The 23,266-nt window shown below is 42.0% G+C and overlaps 1 protein-coding gene across 3 annotated transcripts in view; it reads right to left on the reverse strand.

Annotated features, from left to right (window-relative positions):
* Positions 1–23,266, reverse strand: part of RAB44 (RAB44, member RAS oncogene family) — a 450,865-nt gene that overhangs the window by 35,421 nt on the left and 392,178 nt on the right. For all 3 annotated transcript variants that reach the window (XR_015295992.1, XM_086923095.1, XM_086923096.1), the window contains exons 13-14: positions 21,876–21,990; positions 14,299–14,400 (exon numbers count right to left, since the gene is read on the reverse strand). Coding sequence is in view for 2 of the 3 variants with exons in the window: in XM_086923095.1 (XP_086779221.1) it covers positions 14,299–14,400; positions 21,876–21,990 (217 nt within the window). In the remaining variant the exon portion in view is untranslated. The remainder of the gene's footprint in view (positions 1–14,298; positions 14,401–21,875; positions 21,991–23,266) is intronic.

Raw genomic sequence — 23,266 nt, forward strand, 5'->3', positions numbered from 1 at the left:
GTGATACTGTTGGTACCTGGACTGGAAATTGAAGGTATACTGACAATCACGATTCCTAATCCCCCTTACCTAAGCAAGATAAACAACTTAATCCTGAATAGACTGGTCTTTCCTACATTTGGCCCTGAGATACCTGCTTATGAATCAATAGTCCTTCATATGGAACTCTTGGATTACGTGCTATGTGCAGTTGGAGAAAATGTCATCATTGACCAGTAAAGACTTTGTAAATAGCTGCCAAAGTTTACTTAGAGCCGAGAGGAAGAAGAAGAAATTTAGGGACATCCCTTAGAGGACGGAGAAGGGTCAGGGTTGCCTAAATGCGAATGGAAATGAAGAAATGAAAGAGGACTTCTGCTTCTAGAGGTGGTTCGATTTCGTAAAGCCAAGAAGAGACTTTGTGTTGCTGCTAGGAACGAATCGCACAGTTTGAGTCCATGGAGGCTGGGAAGCCGACTCGTAGGGCAAAATGTATTATAGGCACACTTATAGGGGTAGTGATTTTCTTTATATTTTTAGTAGTTTTAGTTTCTTATTTAGCACCACAAGAGCAGGAAGCGGAGGTCGAGGGAACGCCTACACCTACCACTCCTAGCCAGAAAGAGGTAAACATAGGAGCTGAGAAAGCTTTGCTAGCAGAAGAAAGCCGTAGATTACATGCAGATTTGTCTAAAGGAAACTTTGGAAAGAATGCGTATGCCAAGTTGTTGTATGAGTACATTGATGCGATGGATGCAAAGGATTGTTATGTGTGTATGCAGCTGCCTGCTTCAGTAGACGAGGGTATTAGATATCATCATTTGCCATTGACATATGGTATTTCATGTAGTTTGCTGCTTAGCATATTTTATGGGAGGAATCATTTTGAATATTTCTTTTCGAATTATGACGCTGTGCTACCGGAAGTCCCAAATTATAAGCATCTGAACAAATGGGATTATTATAAGTCAGAGGATAGACTTAGATACTTTTTCATTCCTACACGAGAAATAGAAACCTCATCGACACAATTTGACCTGCTCATTGACAGAGGTAGAGAAGAAGTTCATAGAACAAGTAGAAGATAGATACCAAAAACAGAAACAGTTGCAGGTGTCAGGGCAAGGTAAAGTAGATTGGACGGATGAAGAAAAGTTGCATAAGACCAGGGGAAGGTATGGTCCGATAGCATTGGACGAAGTACAGAAAGAGAAGTTATGCCTGCACAGACCAAAGACGTATTATGAAAATGTGTATGTGGGCCAGACAACTTGTGAACACAATTTTACCCTAGAATATTACACCAAGGACTTCCTGAAGAGTGTGGTACAAGTGATCCCTACGGTGTACTTCGTTTGTGGGAAAAATGCGTACGTGAGGTTGCATGATAAGTGGTATGGGACATGTTACCTGGCGATTATTTTTCCTAAGATATACCACACTGAGGACTTTGCTCTGGTGGAAGGTGGATACTTGACAAGGGTAAAGCGAGGAGAGAGTGCTAGTGCAATAGTGGGCGATGTGTTTGGAGCTGCGATACCAATGTTAGGAGTAATTCTGAATGATGTGAAGATACGGCGGTTGGCAACCGTGGTGGATGAATTGTCAATGAGTACAGCTAAGTCATTGGTGTTGATTGAGGGTGAGATGTTGTCGATAAGGACAATGGTTTTGCAGGACCGTCTTGCTCTAGATGTTCTTCTGGCGAAAGAGGACGGAGTCTGTAAACTTTTAAAGGTTCAGGAATGTTGCACGTATATTCCAGATAATTCTAAGGATCTGATGAAATATATACGTAACATTACTGCGATTCATTACGAAATTGGGGATTTGACACAAGAGAATGCATGGGAAACAGTCGGCAAAGGATTTGGAAGTGTTGGAAGCTGGTTTGCTAACTTGGGAAGGGGTTTCCTTGGATATGTGTTGAAACCCCTTATAATCATAGTGGCATGTGTGGTCGGATTATGGGGTTTGCTGAGACTGTATAAATGGTATAGGTCGAACAGGTTGGCGAGGTCAATGAGGGTACAAGAGCAGAGAATGGAGAACTTACAAGACAGTCAATATCGAAGTTTGAGGGCATTGGAGATGCTCAAACGAGGGAACTTTGCGACAAGTTCTGTGTAGCTCGGTCCCTACCCTAAGAGATGTTGGGTTGGTAGTGATGACACAGGTCATCAAAGGGGGGACTGAGGGAGCGCAAAACCGAGTTAGAAATTGTAGGGGTGCACTATATTCATGAATAATCAGCACCCACATATATAAAGGACTATAATCATGTTTAGATGTGATGTAAGGCTACGAAATAATGTGCCAGAAGTTACATAGAGTAACGTAAAGAGTTGAAAATACTAATGCCAAGTTAATTTAGAATTATTGTTTGCAGTGAAATGTTTACCCAATCCAATAATGTATTAAGACGTACGATTAGAAATACACTATTGTAGTCATATAACGAAATAGAAGTGCTTAAGTCAGGAAATGTGTTTAGAAAATGTATTTTTGCTATAATGATGAAGGCCTAAAGAACGAAAATGTATTTGCTCATGTTAGAATGTGATACCCAGAAACGTGCAGAGGCCCAGGTGGTAGAAGGGCTGTGTAGGCCGAACCAAGTATGTTTTTCCAGTACATTAAATCATGGAAATGTCTTCTTTAGAAGGTTGCTTTAGAAAATTAATTGCAAGTAGCATGGAACTGTGAATCGATTTATGTGCGTTCCTTTACAAGTGCAAGGCTAACTAGAGATTGTAGAAGAAGGGCCCATTGTGTATGAGCGTTAGGATGGTAGTATCAGAAATGGAGGAGTGACTGCGGAATTTAGGGAAGCAACTTCAAGAGAAGAGAAAGCGCTGGGACCCAAGGACGTTTTCAACGGACAAGGATGAAGATGTCGTAATTGAAATTTCTGAAAGTTAATACCTTTGAGAGGGGCGTACCCTAGGGTGTGTCGCCCATATTTTGGGGTTTGTATTAGGGACAGCACCCCCTTGGAGAGCAGAGTAGATGCGCATGAGGGCGAAGAAAGGTTGGTCCGGCAGAGAGAGAGCTTTGCTATAGGAGATGGGTTTTTAGGCCAAGTCCAAACAAAGTGAGTGTACTTCTTTGGAAGTCACCACGGCTGACACCTTTTGATAGGAGGGAACTTTTGTCAAGTAGGGATGTCACTCAGCACAGTGTAGGGACAGATGAATTGGAGTTTATTCTTTCCTTTTCCGATGCATACTAAGACGCAAGTCATAGCAATTCTTGTTAGTCTGATGATTTTGGAATTGATATTGGTATTGTTTCTTAGTCGATTAAGACTTTTCCGTAGAATTATGTTTGTATTAGTGCCTGTTTATCTTCTGAATCTTTTACTGAGGTGTTTATAAACACAATTGTTTTTGGCTTTATAATAAATCTTTAAACTTGACCTTTTGTCAGTGGTTCTTTGGGGAAAGCAATGGGGATAGCTCAAGTTGACATTATGATGTTGAGATAGATTGCCTTCTACACTCTATGACAGGTAAAAAGGTCTAATCGACCTGTGACGGGATTCTAGAAAATACTATTCTGATTGAAGAGAGAAAATCCCGCCTTTCCATTACTACCACTACTGTTACTATTACCAATAATAACTGCAAAAATACTAATAACACACTATAAAACTGCTATATAGTCTAAGACGACGGCAGGTTTTACTATTGCTCCTGTTAATGATCCTCTTACCATTACGGTTGCCAGGGTGAAAGGCTGCATTGACTCACTTGAACAAGCACAGCAAGACCCTTCCAAGCACTTGACAATTTATTTTCAAACTTGACAATTACGTAAAAAATTAAAGGGATTCAAGAAAACTGGATACCTGTCTGAAAATTATCTCAATATCACAATTAACACCTGTTTCCCCAACAGACTCTGACCAGTCATCTGTAACTAATGAAGCAGACTGGCCAAGACTGCAGATCTCACCAGACCGACCGCAGAGTGCAATTCTTTATTCGTTAACGTGCTAACAGTCATTTCATGAACTTTTACTTGAAGGGATCCTTTTTTGTGCCCGACAAAAAGAGTTGATAGCAGTGCCTGCAATGCTGTAACGGATCTGGCCCCCACAACAAATTCTATTGATATTGAATATAAGGGTTTTACTATGCTTTACCAACGTGACCATCAATATTAGTAACTCAACCTTACACAAATCACAATAAGTGGATTTCTTGCACTAGTCCGTCTTGACAAGAACCTCAAATTTAATCACTTATGATATTCATAGCCACCAATTTTTTATTTCAAATGAAATGGGCATTTAACCCTTTCCCCCTTTCATGATTTCAAACAAGCAGTCCAATCCCAGTTGGTCATACTGTCCGGATTAGACTATAGAAACCCTACTCTGACTTGCTCCCTTGAAAACAACACTGTATAGGGGAGATTTACTAAGATTTTGAGCCGTGTTTGCTTCACAAAAAATTATGCGAAACGGCGCAAAATCTTTTTTTCCTAATTTACTTTCCAGCGCTAAACTTCTTTAGCACTGGAAATAACGTAAGAGTAATGCGAAGAAGTGCATAGCAGTGCTTAGCATTACTCTGCGCCATGTGGGCATAAAAGGGTGATATATGGGTGTTCCCATGCAACCACCCAAGGTTTCTTTTGCTAAACCCAATTTACTAAATACACTAGATTGGGTTTAATGTGAGAAAAGTGCGCCCTTTTAAACTAGGCGCAATGAAGGAAAAATGCTTTCATTTCTCCTTCCTTTTCCGACTGTACAGCACGCATACAAAGTGGGAAAAGCTTTTCCTCATGTCTAGTCATAGTATTTTGTACAGGAAGGGTACCCTTCCTGTACAAAGCCTATGCTAGATTCACACACAAACACAACCTAGCGCTATGGTGCTAAGGTGGTGTGTGGCGCTTGGCAGCTGTAATTATGTTGGCGCAAGGGAAAGAGGAGGAGAGAGACATATCTTTTAGCGCAGGCTCGCGGGAGGCTGCGCTGCTTTGGATGGAGATTTGGTATATCTCCCTCTATGTCTCAGCTATACTGGTGACCGGAGGCAGGAAATTCATACATACTGCTTCAGTTCTGATGTCACTTAATTTACCTCCAATGGAAGCAAACAGTACCCTCAAATTGATCTGTATCACTCACAAACTCATTTTGTCTGACTCCCAAAACTTTTTTCTACGAAACTTGTCATCTCAGATGGACAAAGGGTCTTTGGGAGTGCCTACATCCTTCTATGGGAAATATCCTATCCTCAGAAAAGAAAGAACACTCGAACACTCATTATCAGGTGATGCCTCCTGACTTTGGAATTTCATTCCAGCAACAATATGGCGGCCTTCCTCCTATGAAACCTTCAAAAATAACCTAAAGCAAATAATTTTATATTAACCTTTCTTGTCTTAAGAGGACTACTATAGCTGAATTATCATTGTAAATATGCCTGATTGTTCTATGTTAATATTTTTCTTACATTGTGTCTTTGTCGAGCGCGCTGTCACCTTTGGGTCTTGTCCATGCATGCTCTATAAAACCACAAATCTATACATAAATAAAATGTGCTGTTGGCTGACTTGGTGTCTGTCAGTGAGCATTTCGGGCATAACCCACTTAGAATGCTGTCCTCCGACCTTCATTTGTCCTAGTTTACACAAATCTGGTCTTTCATTTTTTAGGTAAATGCATTTGAACTCTTTTCTACAGGTATACTTTTTTTGTTGAACAGAAGCTATGTTTACACTGCTGATTGTTCATATGTTCATGATAACGAAGCATGTTATTTGACACAGGGGGACAGCATCTATTAGCTTCCTTTCTTTCAGTGTTGTATACATTTCAGGCCGTCTAATATTTTAAACGAACTCCCAATCGAATCTCTACTCAGAGTTGAAGCGGTGAATCTACAATGGAATCTGGAATTGTAAATGACGCTGTTCAATTACCTGAGCGACTGAGAGAAGACAACTAGATGGACTTTAGCGCATTACTAAGGCCCTCACTTTTTGTGACGCACCAGCAGCGTAAAAAATGTGCCTTGTTGGACCATATTTACAATGTGACGCATCTAGGTAGATGCGTCACTTTGTAAACCCCTGCGCTATATTATACCTACGCAAGGTATAATGTATGCAGGGAGGCGGCGTTCTGACGCAAGACAGGGTCATAGACGTGACGCAGTGAAATCTATAAGATTTCACTGTGCCACTTCTAGGACACAAATGCGTCAATTTCTTATAAGACTGACGCATGCCCTTTTACATTGGGCTTAACCCATGTGAAAGGACACATTGCTGGAGTTGCGTCACTTTTGTGACACACTCCAGCAATGCGTCACTTTTGCGCCGAACAGATACATCAGAAATACTGACGTATCTGTAACTCCTTGCGCCATGATGCGTCATACTGTAAATATGACGCATCATTAGTCTTGCAAGGAGGGCGCAGTGAAAAGTGACGCATCTCTGTTGTCACGCAGCGATGCAACACTTTTCATAAATGAGGCTCTTAGAATTTAGTGGAGTGGGAGCCCTGTAATAATTTGGCATAGCTTCCACCCCACCAAACTCACAGTGTACCTGCTTCATTTACAGGTTGGGCAAACACCAGTTTTTCTTGTGCTGGAGCCTCAGGTGGCTCTGTTGTCAGATATCCTGACAGGAGGCCCATCCACCAAGGAGTTGCGTTTAAAGTACATCAGAAGGACTCTACCACTAAGTTCTTTCCACTTACATTTTTCTTATTGGAGATTAGCAAAAAAAGCCTGGTGGTCCCAAACAGGAAACAATAACAAACATTGGCAAAGCCAACAGGTCTCGCCTATGCGAGAGCTATTAACGTTTGCAATGTCTTTCAGCCATTATGTAAATCAGTGTGTCTGCTGTTCAGCATGGCTGAAAGTTAGTGGCATGGAGTAGGGTGAGGTTGATGGATTGGATTTGAGTTGATTGGGGTAGAGGGGAATTGTGTAGATAGGGGAAGAGTGAAGTGGGCTATAATGGCATAGAGTGGAGTGGGGGTCAAGTGGTGTAGAATGGAGTGCGGTTGATTAGGGCAGATTGGAATGGGGTGGCATGGGGGAGATTGTAGTGGTGTAAAATGGAGTGGGAGTTGGGTAGATTAGTATGGTCGATTGGAGTGCGGTAGATTGAATTGAGGTAGAGTTGGTTGGATTGTGAAGGAGTAGATAGGAGTACGGTAGTTCAGGATAGCTTTCAGTAGAGTGGAGTGGGATATATTGGGGTAGATTGAGGAAGAGTGGTTTGCGGTTGATTGGGGTATATTGTAGTGGAGTGGGGTAGACTGGAGTGGGGTAGGTTGGGGGACTATAGTAGGGTAGAATGGAATAGAGTGGGGATAGATTGGGGCAGATTTGAGTGATGTAGATTGGGATGGAGTGGCACAGATTGGGGGAGTGAAGTATATTGGAGTAGTGTATGGTAGATTCGGATGGGTGGAGTGAGTTAGATTGGGGAAGAATGGGGAGATTGGAGTGGAGTAAAATGAAGTGGGAGAGTGGGGTAGATTGAATTGGGATAGATGGGGGTGAAATCGAAAGATTGGAGTGCAGTGGGGTAGTTTGGAATTGAGTGAGGTAGACTGGAGTAGAGAAGGTTAGACTGGAGTGGGGTGGGTTAGATTAGGGTGGAGTGGGGTAGATTGGAGTGAAATAGATTGGGTGGATTACAGTAGGGACGATTGGAGTGACGTGGAGTAGATTGGAGTGGGGCGCAGTAGACTTGAATGAGATAGGTAGGAGTGGGATAGTTTGGAATGGGATAGATTGGGGTAGATTGAAGTGAAGTGGTGTATATTGGAGTGGAGTTGGATAGAGTGGTGTTTGGTAGATTGGCATGGGGTGGGATAGATTGGGTTATGGTGGGGTAGATTAGAGTGAGGTAGATTGTGGTAGATTGGAGTGGCGTAAATTGGAGTGGGCAGATTGGATGGGGTAGATTGGAGTAGGGTAGTTTGGAGTAGGATATAGTGAGGTTGAGTGGGCTCGGTTGGACTGCAGTGGGTCAGATTTGGATGGCATGTGGTAGATTGGAATGAAGTGTAGTGGGGTAGATTGAGCAGAGTGGAATGGAGTGGGGTAGATTGGGGTGGAGTGGGGTAGATAGCAGTTGTATGGGGTGGAGTAGAGTTAGATAAACTGGAATGGATTGCAGTGGACTGAGATAAATTGAGGAAGAGTGGAGTGGGGTAGATTGGAGTAGACTGGGGTAAATTAGGGTGGAGTGGACTGGGTTAGGTTGGGTTTATTAGAGCAGGGTAGATTGCAATGGAGTGGGGTAGACTGGAGTAGGGTAGAGTGAAGAGTGAATATTGAAGTAGGGTTGTTTGGAGTGGGATAGATTAGAGTGGAGTGGGTTGGATTGGAGTTGGGTAGAGTGGGCTAGGTTGGAGTGGGGTGGAGTAGAGTGGAGTGGAGTAGATAGAGGTAGACTAGAATGGGGTAGATTGAGGAGTGGTAGGTTGCAATAAGGTAGATTGGGGTGGAGTGGGGTAGTGGTAGACTGGAATGGGGTAGACTAATGTGTGGTGGAGTGGGGTAAATTGGGTGGCTTGGAGTATGGTAGATTGGAGTGGGGTAGATTGTGATAAGCGTAAATTGAAATGGAGTGAGGTAGATTGGAGTGGAGTGGAGTAGAGTGGAGTGAAATAGAATGGGGTGGAGTTGGGTGGACTGGACTGGAGGGGGTTGAATTGGGGTGCATTAGAGTGGGGTGGATTGGGGTAGATTGGAGTGGAGTGGGGTAGATTTAAGTGGAGTGCTGTAGTCTGGGGTGGAGTGGGGTAGAGTGGAGTGGAGTGGGGTGGGGTGGATTTGGTTAGATTGAGTGGAGTGTGTAGATTGGAGTAGAGTAGATTGGGGTGGGTTGGGATAGATTGGAGTGGAATGGGGTAGATTGGACCAGAGTGGGGTAGACTGAAGTGGGGTTTATTGGAGTAGGATGGGGTAGGTTGGGGTGGATAAATTGGGATGGGTTGATTGGTTTGGAGTGTTGTAGACTCTGTGGAGTGGAGTGTGGTAGATTGATGTGGAGTAGATTGGGGTAAAATGTTTTGAACTGGAGGTGGCGTAGACTGAGGTACATTGAAGTGGAGTGGGACAGATTTGAGTAGATTGGAGTGGGGTAGAGTGGGGTAAGTGGTGTGGAGTGGAGGGGTGTAGTGGGTAGTGGCATGTTTCATGGAGTGAGTGTCGTAGATTGGATGGCATGGAGTAAAGTGGCATGGGGTGTCGTTGAGTGTTTTCGAGTTTAGGGAAGTAGAGTGGAGTGGCATGTCATAGAGTGAGATGGAGTGTCGTAAAATAGAGTGGTGTGAAATGACCATTACATTTGCAGCATAAAAAAAATGTTCTGCACACAAATGATAATGTCATCACTTGGTATATTGATGTGTTTAGATGGTATTCAAATGTTTATTTTCACCACTCTTCAGAATTACCCACAAAAATGGGCTTCATTTGTACTAATTTGTACTAATTGTACTAATTCTGATATATTCTGAAACATCAGCACAGTTCACTTTGTTTTTGCTGTGCGCTGGAAAAAAAACATCCTACACACTCTCCTTTTACACGGATACTCAGCAGAATTGTCACATAAATTCTCCCACTTTGAAGTCAGAGAAAGAAAAGTAAACACCAAGCTCCCTCGGAAGAGAGAGCTAGACATTTGACCTCTGTCTTTGAATGCACAACAAATGAGACAACATAAGAACAACATTTTAAGGCATGTTTACTGAAAGCGAGTTCGTGGAAGAATAGATTAAATAAGTTTTGGGGAACAGGGGGGATGAACTCAAGCTGGACAGCATAAAGCAAATAGAGCAAGGAAATTAAAATCCAGAAAATGCGAGTTAAAACCCAAAAACAATGGAAGCAACTGATAGAATGCATTACTAATTCAGCTTTCTGTATGTCTCCAGGAATATCTTTAGCAAACCAGACAGCAGTACTGTCTGTTAGGCTTCTACCTGTGAACGGCCCGCACACAGTTAGAACCCCCCCTCTCTCCCCCTCCCTCAAGGCAAGCACCATTTGATTTTAAGAAATAAACTCCCTGTTCAGGGGTATCTGAAAAACAAAAGGTTTGCTGAACAAGGCGAAAACAACATGGCATGGGCTTGGCAAATTGCTCTGCCTTCTGAGCTGCCAACACGCTTGTAGATGCCCAGAAGGCAGTGAGATTGTCCCCAGGCTGGCAGGAATCTTTTAAGGCAGTATGCCACCTATGTAATTAAGGCCCTGGCCTTTGCTGACCTAAAGACTAGCAAGCCACTCACCAGGCTCGAAATGACCCTGTTAATCTTCTGGGGCTCAGACTGTCATAATGGTTGCTTCTCGTTTTGCAAGTGCTGTTACAGAAGCTCATAAAGTGGAATGGCATTTAAAGAATTAATCATTTACATAGAACTGTAATTAATTATATTAATCATAAAAACTGCAGAAATCCAATTTTGTTAATAGGGCGCTGCCAGCAGAAACTGAAATGCTGACTGATGAGCCGGGGCGGCTCCTCCGCTAAGGTGGTTGAGCATCACCCCACTGCTCTAAAGCAGTGCAAAGTAAAAACAAAATTACAATAACGGAATGTCCGTCATTATCATTCGATTTTTAAGACTACAGTTGCACTGCAGTGCAGCCAGGTTTAGGGCAGTGCGGCCTTTCTAGACATCGAGGCCGGAGGAGGAGCGGTGGCTGCACCTTAAGTGCCCATGGCATTTTGGCATCATGTGCACTGTGCATGTTCTCCACAGGCTGTAGTATACAGCCTTAGTGGAGAACATGCCCATACTCCCAGTCTCCATCTGAGTGCCAAGCCACGGCGCTCAGACCAATCGCAACTCTGGTTAAGGCAGCGTTGTGATTGGTCAGGGGAGTATGGGATCTTCCTTTTTCCTGCTCGGAGGAGAGGCGGCGGCTGGCGATGGTGAGTTTCTTTTTTCCTTTATTCATTTTTTTCTAACCCTAACACTTTCACTGCCACTGCGGATGAGCTGTATGTTAACCCACAAATGTAAAAAACACATCCTGGTAAACGGTCATCAAGTTATCACTAAGGGACGCTGCCATCTTTGATAAAAGACAGAGTGGATGTAAGCTGCTTCCAAAATGAAGATCATTGCTGGAGGAGCCATATCTGGGTACAACTATTCATATTATCGTTCCTATTTCTCGGGACGATTCCTGTTGTTGATTGTGGCATTGTACTTTTTGCTGAGAAATGGCCTTTTGACATTCCGGGCTGTGGACAGAGTTCTTGGATATTTTGTGGTATAACTTACTTAGATCTGTTTATTTTTAAAACAATTATTTCATTTTCAAAAAGGTGCTTGACTGTGGATATTGTCTGAAAACAGATATTGTGGAAACTGTGTGTTCTCGTCTGAGTTACAATTCAACTGAGAATTCTTATTATGAACTATGGTTGATTTGAAGGAACATGCAATACATTAATAATAGGACTGATTAAAACTGGAGCCAACGTAAATCATGTTTGTTTCCGTGGACCTAAGTGCCATAGGTGGGGATTGTGGGAGATGAGCAGAAAATGATATTTCTCGGCGAGTATCATAACGACTAGGGGGCATATTACCAAGGGCCTTATCGCCGCTTTAGCAACTCTTTTTTCCGCTAAAGGGGGGATTTTTTTATCGACCTGAGAGAGCGCAATTTGAATGAAACACATGTCCGTACCATATTTATAGGCTTGTAATGTAAAGTTAGGACCTATAGCATAAAGTTAGCACATGTAACTTAAGTAATAAGAAATGTATCTGTATTTACTCTAGAATGTGCATTAGAATTAGAAAGGCCCGTATACGTAGGATTGGGCTAATATAGAAATGTGAAAATGCTTAAGAACAGTAGAACGTGCTAAACAGAGTTCATGTACGTATGTAATAATGAAACGGAGAAAGAGACGAAATGTAAATTGAAGAAATGTGCAGACTATATAGCACTGTGTAAGAACGAGAGTATAATGTTGTATTTTATGTAACATGGATTCGATTATAACCAATGATTTGCTAATTCGATTATATATATATGTGTTAAAAGTCATACCGTGTAGAAGAGTTTGTAGGAATTTTAGAATGGTGTGATCATATGTGATTTTAACCTAACGGACCAAGGGTTCGCAAGAGTAGTCCACTGCATATAATTTAGTGGGCTCACAGGAATAGGGGGATAGCTTTGATCTGTACGTGCGAGCCAAGAGTCAAAGGTCTTGTTAAATTAAAGTGACAATGCTGGACGAAGTTTATGGCCTAGTGAGATAAGGGACGCTTGGAATTTGGGGTCTTTTTTCGAAGTGTCTGTTCACAGGACCAAAAGAGGTTACAATCACAGCTGTAATGAATAGAGCTCTGTTGAAGTGATAGACTTTGCTCTGAAAGTGTCAACTGGAATGTCATGAGGTTACCAGCACGATGACGAAGACGGCGCCATGAGAAGCAAGGTCAACTTAACAGACGACGTGAAGAGACGAAGCTATGGAAAAAACCAGAAGCGGGACTACGTGAAATGTGTACATGGTGGGCGTCTCAAAGGGGCGTTCCATCTATACTGTGATTTTGTATTTAGGGACAGCACCCAGGGGAGAAGTCAGAGCAGAGAGCGAGAGCAGATGGCCTGAGAGAGCAAAGAGAAGAGAGGAGAGAGAGCAGTAGGCCGAGGACCCTTAGAGAGCGGATGGGTAGGTAGAAAGGGTACTGCTTCTCGACATAGGTTTCCATCAGAGATTAAGAGAGTTTGAACTTCTTTGGAAGTCAAACTGCTGACACCTCTTTAGGTAAAGGACTTGCTGAGTAGGGATGTCATCTAGCATAGAGTAGGGAAAGATTTAACTTGTTTATTCTTTTATGTAAATGACGCATCATATTCATTTTGTGTCTATGCTATTCAATTTGCTAATTCTAGAATTGGTTTTGATTGTATTCTTTTGTAGACTGAGATTCTTTAGGGAATTTATGTTCCTTTTAGTTCCTGTATACTTGTTGAATCTTATCTTGAGAGGATTGTATTTACAATTGACTCTGGTTTTATATTAAACTTTTTAAACTTTACCAGTCGTAAGTGGTTTTTCAGAGTTGCGTCAGTCTATGGGGTTGATTTAACTTATGTGGGTTTGCCTTTTACTCAATGACAGTCAATAATCGATCCAAAATTGGATGAATGAGATAGGTATCTAGGTAATCAGAAAAGATATCAAAATCTCATTCCCCGCAGACCTATCAGCAAGCTGTCACTAACAGGCGTTAGCAACAGCTTTCTGGCGATAGCAGACGGTTTTCCTGTCGCCTTGCATGCCAGCGATAATTATCGCTAATGATATGCAAGGTAGGGTTTACCAACTAAAAGCGAATGGAAAACAGTCGCTAACACAACTTCCCCCTATTAGCAACGCAGGCGAAGCGATGAAAAACGTTGTGCTAAGCGTGATTATCGCTAGAATTTAACACCTGCTAAAAACATCACTTACCTGTTTCTTCAATGGGATGTGGATTGTCACGCTAAGTCCACCCTTTCGTTAATGCATGAATATCGCTGGATTTCCAGCGATATTCACGTATTTTGCCGAAATCGCTGGATATTTTATTGCATTGGAGATAAACGTTGTTAATAGCGTGTTATCTCCGCAATAATATCCAGTGATAGGCGGCAATAAAAAAAACCACGCTAAGCGCGTTTTGCGATAATTATTGCAAGTTGTTGCTAATAGCCCCCTGAATTATTAATGATCTCAATATATATTATTTCTGATATAAAATAATGTCACTTTTTAACACAGAGGAGTAGCAGCTGTAGCACGAGACCATTATGATTAATTTATGAAAAGCTACCTCTAGATAGTTTTAAAGAATAAGAGATTGTGAATTGAAATAGAAATAATCTTGAAGTGTTTTCTCAGAGCCACCAGAACAAGTGAACAAAGTGACTAATTTCTAACGAGGCCCTGCAGAAGAAAGACCACGCAGAACCATACTCAGATCTCAGTCGCTCTCTCTATATTGCTCTCTCTTGACCTCTCTCGCTCTCTCTCCATTCCCCTTTACCCACAGACTAAGTATTTCCTTGATATCTATTTTTAATCGTAGAGAACATTTCTCAGGAGTGAGTAAAGCAGACCCATTGACGACTGTGTGTAGTTCTGCAGCAAAAGGGATTCTATTACACATTAGATGGTCAACTGTGACAACTTAAGCATAAAACTGCATAAAAGTATATACACCCTTTGCTGCACATCCAGCCATTGAGCTGATATAACAGTGAGAGTGGACACAGGCAGTCTTTATGGAGATGCTCTTACCTGTGCCAGCTGTTTCCCTTCATTGGTGGAGACCTGCCTCCCTGAGGCGCAGTCTATTTTGTTTCCAAGGAGAAGAATCAGAACACTGTCTCCTACTGATTCCTATGAAGCGAGAAAGCATTCAGTGAGTTACATTACTATCATACATCTCAGTTACACCCTGGTCTGAGGATGAGTATGCTAACGGGGTGCCTGACCCCTACCCCTATTACATACCCCAAATGACATTCACTCCAATCGTCACAACAGACATTCACTGAGTGGTGAGTGAACCATCTACTCCACAAGCGTGCACGTGTGACCACCCAAACCTTTCATGGAACCTGGGAGGACCAACTTGGATGGGCAACAGCTAAGCTCATAGACGCCCTCAAGCACCAAGATGTACCTGCACTATGCACATGACCTGTTAGCCTGGCTCCGGCCACCTTGACTCTGAGAGTGCTTGTATGCCCCAGGCTTCCTTTGGTATAGGATCAGGGTCTCCTACTCGGGGCTGGGAAAGTTGCAGTTTGGTGGCATTAGGCTCCATCCCTTAGAGCACTCTTTTGACAATGACAAATGTTCTTCACTTCCATAAAAAATGAATACATGCATTCAGAGTTACAGAACGGGCTTACCGCACAAACTGCAATTAAATCTCTGCACCTCGCATAGAAAAATTGCTACTGTAGGCGCACAGATCTTTCAGTATAGCCCTAAATGCAAATATTGTCCCAGAAATAAGAGTGCATATATCAGTTTAAAAAGACTTGCAACCGTGTTGCAAATGGCTCAAATGAAGACAATCTTTCAAAAAAATGCATTTCTTTGGCACTTTTATTGATTTATTTCCTTATTGAATTGAATGTTCATTTCACATGTCTTTTAACAGGTATTTTATCTCAATATTTTGTAGTTTTTTTCTAAAATACTATGGGATTTTGTTTCAAAACTTCGGGTGAAATTCTGCCCACGGAATTATGAGCGACTCCAGGCCCAGAGTTATCATGTCTGCAAATACCTAAATGTGCTATTAATGCCTGGAGAGTCTGTCTAGTCTAGGATCAATGATCAGGAACACATGCAGTGCATACTAATTAACTGTCGATCAGCAAATAAACACACGGCTGACATAGCAAGCATCATACTAAGCCATGAAATAGACGTTACCATCTTAACTGAAACATGGCTGTCGGACTCGTCCTCGCCATGCTTAGACCTGTTAGTCACACCGAACTACCAGATTATGAGACAGGACAGAAATGAAGGAAGGGGTGGAGGTATCGCCTGTATTCACAGATCAAACATTTCCATCACAAAAATTCACGCTGACCCATTAGAGTCTTGTGAATATATGGGCATGTCCCTTAGATCAGATGATAACCAAAACTGTAAAACTCCACGCCCTCTACCACCCCCCAGTACAAAGACCAAATTCATAGACCAGCTAATAGATATATCATTATCACCAAATCTAACCCGCAGTCTAACAATAAATTCTTAGGAGACTTTAATATTCAATGGGAAGATCAGGTAGATAGTAAAATTACCCTCCTGAAAACCTTCCTGGTAGAGCAAATGTTAGTCCAAGGAAGTCATCTCCTCACCCACTCTAAAGGATCCACCCTAGATTGGATCCTAGCTAAAGAGAAAGCGATAGAGAACATTGTAATCACACCTTTTGACTGGTCCGATCACCATATAATCACATTCGAAATTCCCTTAAGAAAACGAAATCGTCCTAACAAGCTGTTAAACCAAAAAAATGGATCAGGGACACTCGAGGAACTAATATGGAAAAAATAGCCGCACTTTGTACATTACATTTGCAAGCACCCAAGAGCATTGTTGACGTCAATGACCTCACTTTGCATTACAACAAAACAATGTCAAGCATTCTCGAGGACATAGCCCCTTTAAAACTGAAAAGGGTCACTGGCAAAGTCAAAAACCCGTGGTTCAATGATGCCCTTAATGAAGAAAGAAGATCAATGAGACTATCAGAACGCAAATGGCGACAACACCCTTCCTCACCCCACTTAACCCTACTGATACAATCGAGGAAAGCTTACAATAAAAACATTATTAAATCTAAAAAATACTCTTTCAGGAAAGAACTGGATAATGCAGTAAACAGACTAGGAAACTTTTTGATCTACTTAAAGAACAATCTAATAAATCAGCTAAAGTAGCACCAGCCATCACCATAGCCTAAATAGTGAAGATTTCTCGGTCTTCTTTACAGACAAAGCTAACTATTTGTAGAGGGAACTAAAAAAAGCAGGCGAAGACATTGAAAGTAGGAAGGATACGGAGGACGAAGAACTGGTTCAACAAGAAGTAAAGAAACCTAAAAACAATGCCAGATGATCAGATTTTAAAGCGGTCAGTGAATTAGACATCTCAAAGATCATGTCGACCACTAAACCTAACACCCACTATAACGATCCCCTACCAGCAAAATGCTGGTCCTCCTTAAACCACCTGTTATTCCCATTTTGGACAAAGATCCTAAATGCCTCATTGTCACAAGTACAAATCCCGGCCTGCCTTAAAACAGGACAAACTCAAAAAAACAATGTGTGGCTGCACTCCTAATCTGTGTAAAATAGGGGTTGACTTGAAGTAAATTCAAACAATCTTTGGCTTGTGTGTGTGCTTCCGTTGATGAGAGAGATCAGACCCCAATCTATCTCGATGTACTGAAACAATCACAAGAGGGTTGTGGATCACCACAACCTAGAAAGGAGCACAGCGTGAATAGACGACGCCTGTCGTCTCAATACATTTTTCATGAATTAACACAATTTACTCTTAAAGCTCAAAGGCCTTTCAATTTAATCAAACCTTTGTCTGTATCATGACCTCAACACCTTAGTGTCTAACACAATTCATTGTTGTAAACATAAATCATTATGCATCACAATCAAATTGGTCATAGAAAATCAAAATGACAACTGTTAGTAATTTACATGGATACCCAATACATAGCCAACAAGTTAAGCAAGAAAATCCCAATGCATTTCGGGTTTAATCACCGAACCCTTCATCAAGGGTTATGTGTCAAATATTTGTAGAGAACGGGAGGTGTCCAAATGTTCTCTCCACAGGCACCTACAACACAATTGATATCATTTTGATACAGAATAATAGACTTCTCATAACAAAATGCAAATAGAACAAAAATAAAAAGTTTGCTAATTAGAATTTGGACTCTCAAAAACCTAAAAGAACCACGAAAACATAAACGTAAGATATGAGACCAAACCTAAGATCTGAATCGAGTTTTCATGTTAATCTGGTAAGATGTTAAACTGCCTCTAACTTCCACTATCAGAACCTCCCCACCCCTTTGTGTTTTTGTGAACATACAGCACGGCGCCTTTAAAAGCGCAAAGCACACTGGTATATTGTGTTTCTGAATGCGGAAGGGAGAAACGAGCGGTGGAGAACCTTGTTTGGTGCCTGAAACGTGCAGGTCTTGGTGAGGAGCAGTTTATTTTTCAATATTTTTGGCAGCGGCACATCTCGTGAGTGTTTGGCATTACAACATGTGGCACCGCTCTTTTTTTCAGACTCGACTGGGAACTTAGGATACATCGCATTATCACATGGCTGAGGGCTAGCATATAAGATCCACACAGTGTTGTGTTTTTCCTGTGGCCCTATGCATTCGTGTTATTCACACACTTTAAACAACACATTTAGGATTCTCCTACTTTTAATATTTTACAGTCCAACTACTGTGTGAGATCCTATTGAGAATTACTCACGTACTGGTTGACCGACATAACACAACTTTGGTGCAATTGGGAATACTCTCCTTCATAGGATCAATGACAGCATGCGGACCAGTATAGATAGATTGGTAAGACTTTTCACCATGAGTATTTCAGCATGTCCATAAATTTAAGCATGGCTTTTCGAACCGGAGAGGCTCTGATAGTGGAAGTTAGAGACAGTTTAACATCTTACAAGATTAACATGAAAAATTGATTCAGATCTTAGGTTTGGTCTCATATCTTACGTTTATGTTCTCGTGGTTCTTTTAATTTTTTGAGAGTGCAAATTCTTATTAGCAAATGTTTTAATTTTGTTCTATTTGCATTTTGTTATGAGAAGTCTATCATTCTGTATCAAAACAATATCAATTGTGTTGTAGGTGCCTGTGGACAGAACATTTGGACACCTCCTGTTCTCTACAAATATTTGACACATATCCCCTGATGAAGGGTTCAGTGATTGAACCCGAAATGCATTGGGATTTTATTGCTTAAGTTGTTGGCTATGTATTGGGTATCCATGTAAATTACTAACAGTTGTCATTTTGATTTTCTATGAACAATTTGATTTTGATGCTTAATGATCTGTGTTTACAACAATGAATTGTGTTAGACACTAAGGTGTTGAGATCATGATACAAACAAAGGTTTAATTAAATTGACATGCCTTTGAGCTTTAAGAGTAAATTGTGTTAATTCATGAAAAATGTATTGAGAAGACAGGCGCCGTCTATTCACGCTGTGCTCCGTTCTAGGTTGTGGTGATTCACAACCCTCTTGTGATTAAAACAGGACAAGTCATTCCTCTGCTAAAAAACAACAGAGAACCCCTCTGTTCCAAACAATTTCAGACCTGTAACTAACATTCCCATGTTAGCCAAAGTTCTGGAAAAATGTGTCCAACAACAATTGAGTCTACACATTTCTGAGTTCAACCTGCTAAATGTTTACCATCCAAACCATAGCACAGAAACTGCAATTTTGCACATTGTAGATGACGCACTGCTGGCTCTTGACCACAATGAAACCTGCCTCTTAATCTTGCTGGACCTGTCGTCTGCGTTTGACACGGTGAACCATGACAAAATTCTAGATCGGATGAAAAACAGAATGGGCCTAGAGGGTACAGTCCTTAAGTGGTCAGCTCCTTTCTTGAGAACAGATCACAAAAATTAATTGTCAACCAAACCCTTTCTGGCTCAACCAGTAATACAATCGGAGCTCCACAGGGATCAACGCTTTTACCGGCGCTATTCAATCTATACGTTGAACCACTCACAGAAATATTACAAAAAGCAAACATCGCTTTCCACATGCATTTACATCAAGGTCGCATCAACAGAAGAGATAAAGACCATGAACCATGCGCTATCTAGAACCCTCCAATGGCTAACCAAGAATCACCTGAAGCTAAACCCTCAGAAAACCGAATTTCTACTGATTACACCACAGAAAAACAAACTAAAGTCAGCAGAATGGGCCAACATTATCACTGATCTAAACTGTACTCCAAAGATTGTCGACTCCACCAAATCACTGGGAATTACCCTGGATAAAAACTTGAACATGTTAGCATATATTAATACAATGGCAAAAAATGCCAGGTTCCACTTAAGATACTTGCGCAAAACGTAAACCTTTCCTGAACAAAACAGACCTTAAAACTGCAGTTCAAGCGCTGGTCGTATCAAGGATCGAATACGGGTGTACTACCCTGACAGGGCTCCCCAAGATCTCAACAGCCCCATTGAAAGCTTGTCTTAATGCAGCCACAATGCTGATTGCGGGATCAAAAAAATTCGACAATATCTCCCCTCACCTGAAAATGCTAAACTGGATGCCTCTCGAAGCAAGAATTCAATTCAAGTTGGCATGCATCACTCATAATGCAATACACCACAAAAGTCTAGGTTACCTGGCTCAGAAACGTACGCTTTCCGGAGGTAACCGACCCTCTAGGAGCAAATCAGACTTACTTCTGAAACCGGCTCGCTTCTGCAAGAAAAAGACCTATGACCGAGCATTCTCAGGAGCAGCACCGAGAATTTGGAATGCACTCCCACCAAACATCAGAAGAATTACATCCATCGCAACCTTCAAAAAGGAAGCAAAATCGTACTATATAAGCACATTTCTCCCATAAGACTATATTGGAGGACTGCTGTCTACAAACTGCTCACTTGTATTCATTGCTCCGCTAACCGTGAGATGGTACAATGTTTATCCTGTTTTTAACTGCGCCTTGGTCATTTTATTACTGAATGTATATATGTTTATATGCTAAACTGAAGTGTAAAACATTAATGACTGATTTTTCCTCCAATGTTCTGTTTTGTTTGAAACGCTACTGTAAAGCGCTCGGATACCCTACACTGGGTCACGTTCGCGCTATAGAAAACCCAAAATAAATAAATAAATAAATTAACAAAACTTGATCATACTGGGCTTGGATGCTTTTGTGTCTGTATTACAGATAGTGCCAACGGGCGTGTGCATCCACTCGGTCTGCACCCGGAGCACAATGGTATTACAGAAGGGGTCCTAGACGGTTGTGCAACCCCTTTTTTTTAACATATTTTTATTGGTTTTCATATTAGCACATGTTTATATACATATTACATGACTTTTATGCAATAACATATTTCACAACCCATTTTAGATATCTTACAGTTTTCGTCTAGAATTATAAGGACACTTCCTTTTACAGTATAGTGATTGCAACAACTATAAACTAAACCTTCCCCTCTCCCCAACCTCTTCTTTAATACCGATAACGCTGGCGCACATGAAGCACCAGCGCTATCATGAGATGTCATTCCCTTATTTTCAGGGGCTGTGGCCCCATGCAAATGAGGGATTCACTTTGCCTTTGCACCCGCCTCGGATTCTGAACATGGGCGCAGAAGGAAAGCGCCACAAAAAGATGGCACACTTACAGTGCACCTCCTAAGGCAGCCCTCTGGAGGACAGAAAGGGGGTCCCATAGATCCTAGATGTTTGCCTGCAGGCAGGTGAAGTCACTCACTGCACCCACCTACAGGGATAGCTCTCTACCCTCTTGAAAGTGCAGGCAGGTTGTCACCTGCACTGTGGAACAACAAGCTGCTTTGAAGCAGCCGCTCCATAGTTCAGTTGAATGCACTGCCCCCTGGGTAGTGCTAGTTCACGGATGCCCTGGGGGAAGTGCATTCTTTGTAATATGACGCACTGTCCCTGTTTGTGCCTGCGCACCTCATTAAAGGTGCACCTTGACGCAAACAAGGACAGCAAACTGTATGCATAATGCACCCACGGACCTGTTTTAGCTACTGTAGGGGCAGGGACAACTGACAGATGGACCACTAGCTCCCACCTGACCCTTGCAGCACTTTTGGGAAGCACTCGACGATAGGTTGAGCACTCCGCACTCCAACCCACCCTCAGGCCCCACCGGCCATCCCACTGACATTTCTACCTGCTGTGAACAGCTGGAAAAGGAAAACATCAGCTGTTTTTTCCTTGAAAATGGGGAAACATGCACCTCAAAGGACATGGTATTTCTGGGGCCGAGTAGTTATTCCCCATTCCAGGGAGAAACCTGGTAGCATCCCTGGACCAAATTCCATCTACATCATAATGATGATCGCAGTGTTTGGGTACCAATCTGTACTGTTGGCAAAAGGTAGTCATACCATGTGCCAATTACACTTAAAGAAATGTAAACAAATTAACCCTCGCATGCCACTGCTCTGTTATATGTACGGATAATTAAGTATTATTTGTAAGATAGACGGTCAGCACTGCATTTATTTCTCCGTTGGTGGTTATATTTACCTTGATGCAGTCCAGCCAGTACCGCACCGCTGTGAAACTGTGCGCGGAAGTGACGTCATACATGAGCACAATGCCGTCTGCTTTTCTGAAGAATTGTTTCGTGATACTGTGATATCTATTGGACATTAAACAGGTTTGTTAAATTTACCATCGCAACAAAAATACCGTAATGAATGTTAAAGTGCTCTCTTTCTTTTTCCACTCATTGCTTATCAGTTGTAGTGCATTGAATCTGATGTAAAACGTCAAGAAAAAAGGCAAACATGGAAATACCACCACACTCGGCCCTAGCGCCATATTCATAAGTTTGTTATCACAAATGCAAATATCTACACGAGGCACGTGGGCCGTCCATGCTTCGGATAGCTTTAGCCTATGTGCATTTAGAAGGTCGCGACAGTTACTCAACTACTGCCACTCTGTGTCTGACATGGCAAAAGAATCAGTGTCTGCCACAGGACAGGGCATGGCATATAGCCCAGCCATGTGATAGATGGATCTCTGAGTAAAAGGAGTATTCCGACAACCAACTGGACTTCAAAGACATTGAAGGCTTCTCAGCTGCTCCCCTGCTGGGGTTTACATCACTTTAAATAAATACCTCAAGAAAGGCCAATATGTTCCTAAACCTGTTTGTTGCCGAACACCTCCTATGCTACAGTTCCTCTCACCAGTTCTCCATGTAAATACACACTGGCCTTCCACAGGTACCACTTCACACCTCCTGTTGACAACGTATAGCGCTGTGAGAGGGACATCAAGGCACTTGAGGTATCTAAGCCTGCACTGCTCAAAGCTTTTCAGTCCATCCTTCACTGAGCATTATCCGACTGGGCATGGACACATTCACTTAAATACAGGTTGACATGAACGAAGAATGGGTACCGACAGTCAAAGTTCATGTAGACATACTGACACTTCTATGGCAGTAGTTTAATCAGCACCAAGGTAATGAAAGCAAGTGTCATTTCAGAGGGCGACCTTTCACATATCCTTCATCAATTTCTGACAGTAATACTCAGGAGACACAGCCCAGAAATGGGTTTTCTAGACCCACTGGGACTAAGGACTGATACTCTGAACAACTAAGGGCGTGCATTGTCCTTGCATCACGTAAGATGACGCAAGGCAACGCAAGCCCTTATGTTACATTTACTAAGCCATGCCAAGCCACCTTGTGTGGGTCTGCGTGGTTTAGTAAATCCAGAGTAACACAAAGTAGTGCAAGTCACTGCCTTGCATTACTCTGCATTGGGAAAGTGTTCCATGGGTGGAGCATGGGTGGTCCCATGCATCCACCCATGGATTTTGATGCATTCCCAGTTTTACTAAGTCTAGTAAACATGGGAATGTGTGAAAATGAGGTGTAATGAGGAGAAATATATTTATTT

This window comes from Lissotriton vulgaris, chromosome 5 (genome assembly GCF_964263255.1).
Source record: "Lissotriton vulgaris chromosome 5, aLisVul1.2, whole genome shotgun sequence".
In the NCBI taxonomy this organism is placed as follows: domain Eukaryota; kingdom Metazoa; phylum Chordata; class Amphibia; order Caudata; family Salamandridae; genus Lissotriton; species Lissotriton vulgaris.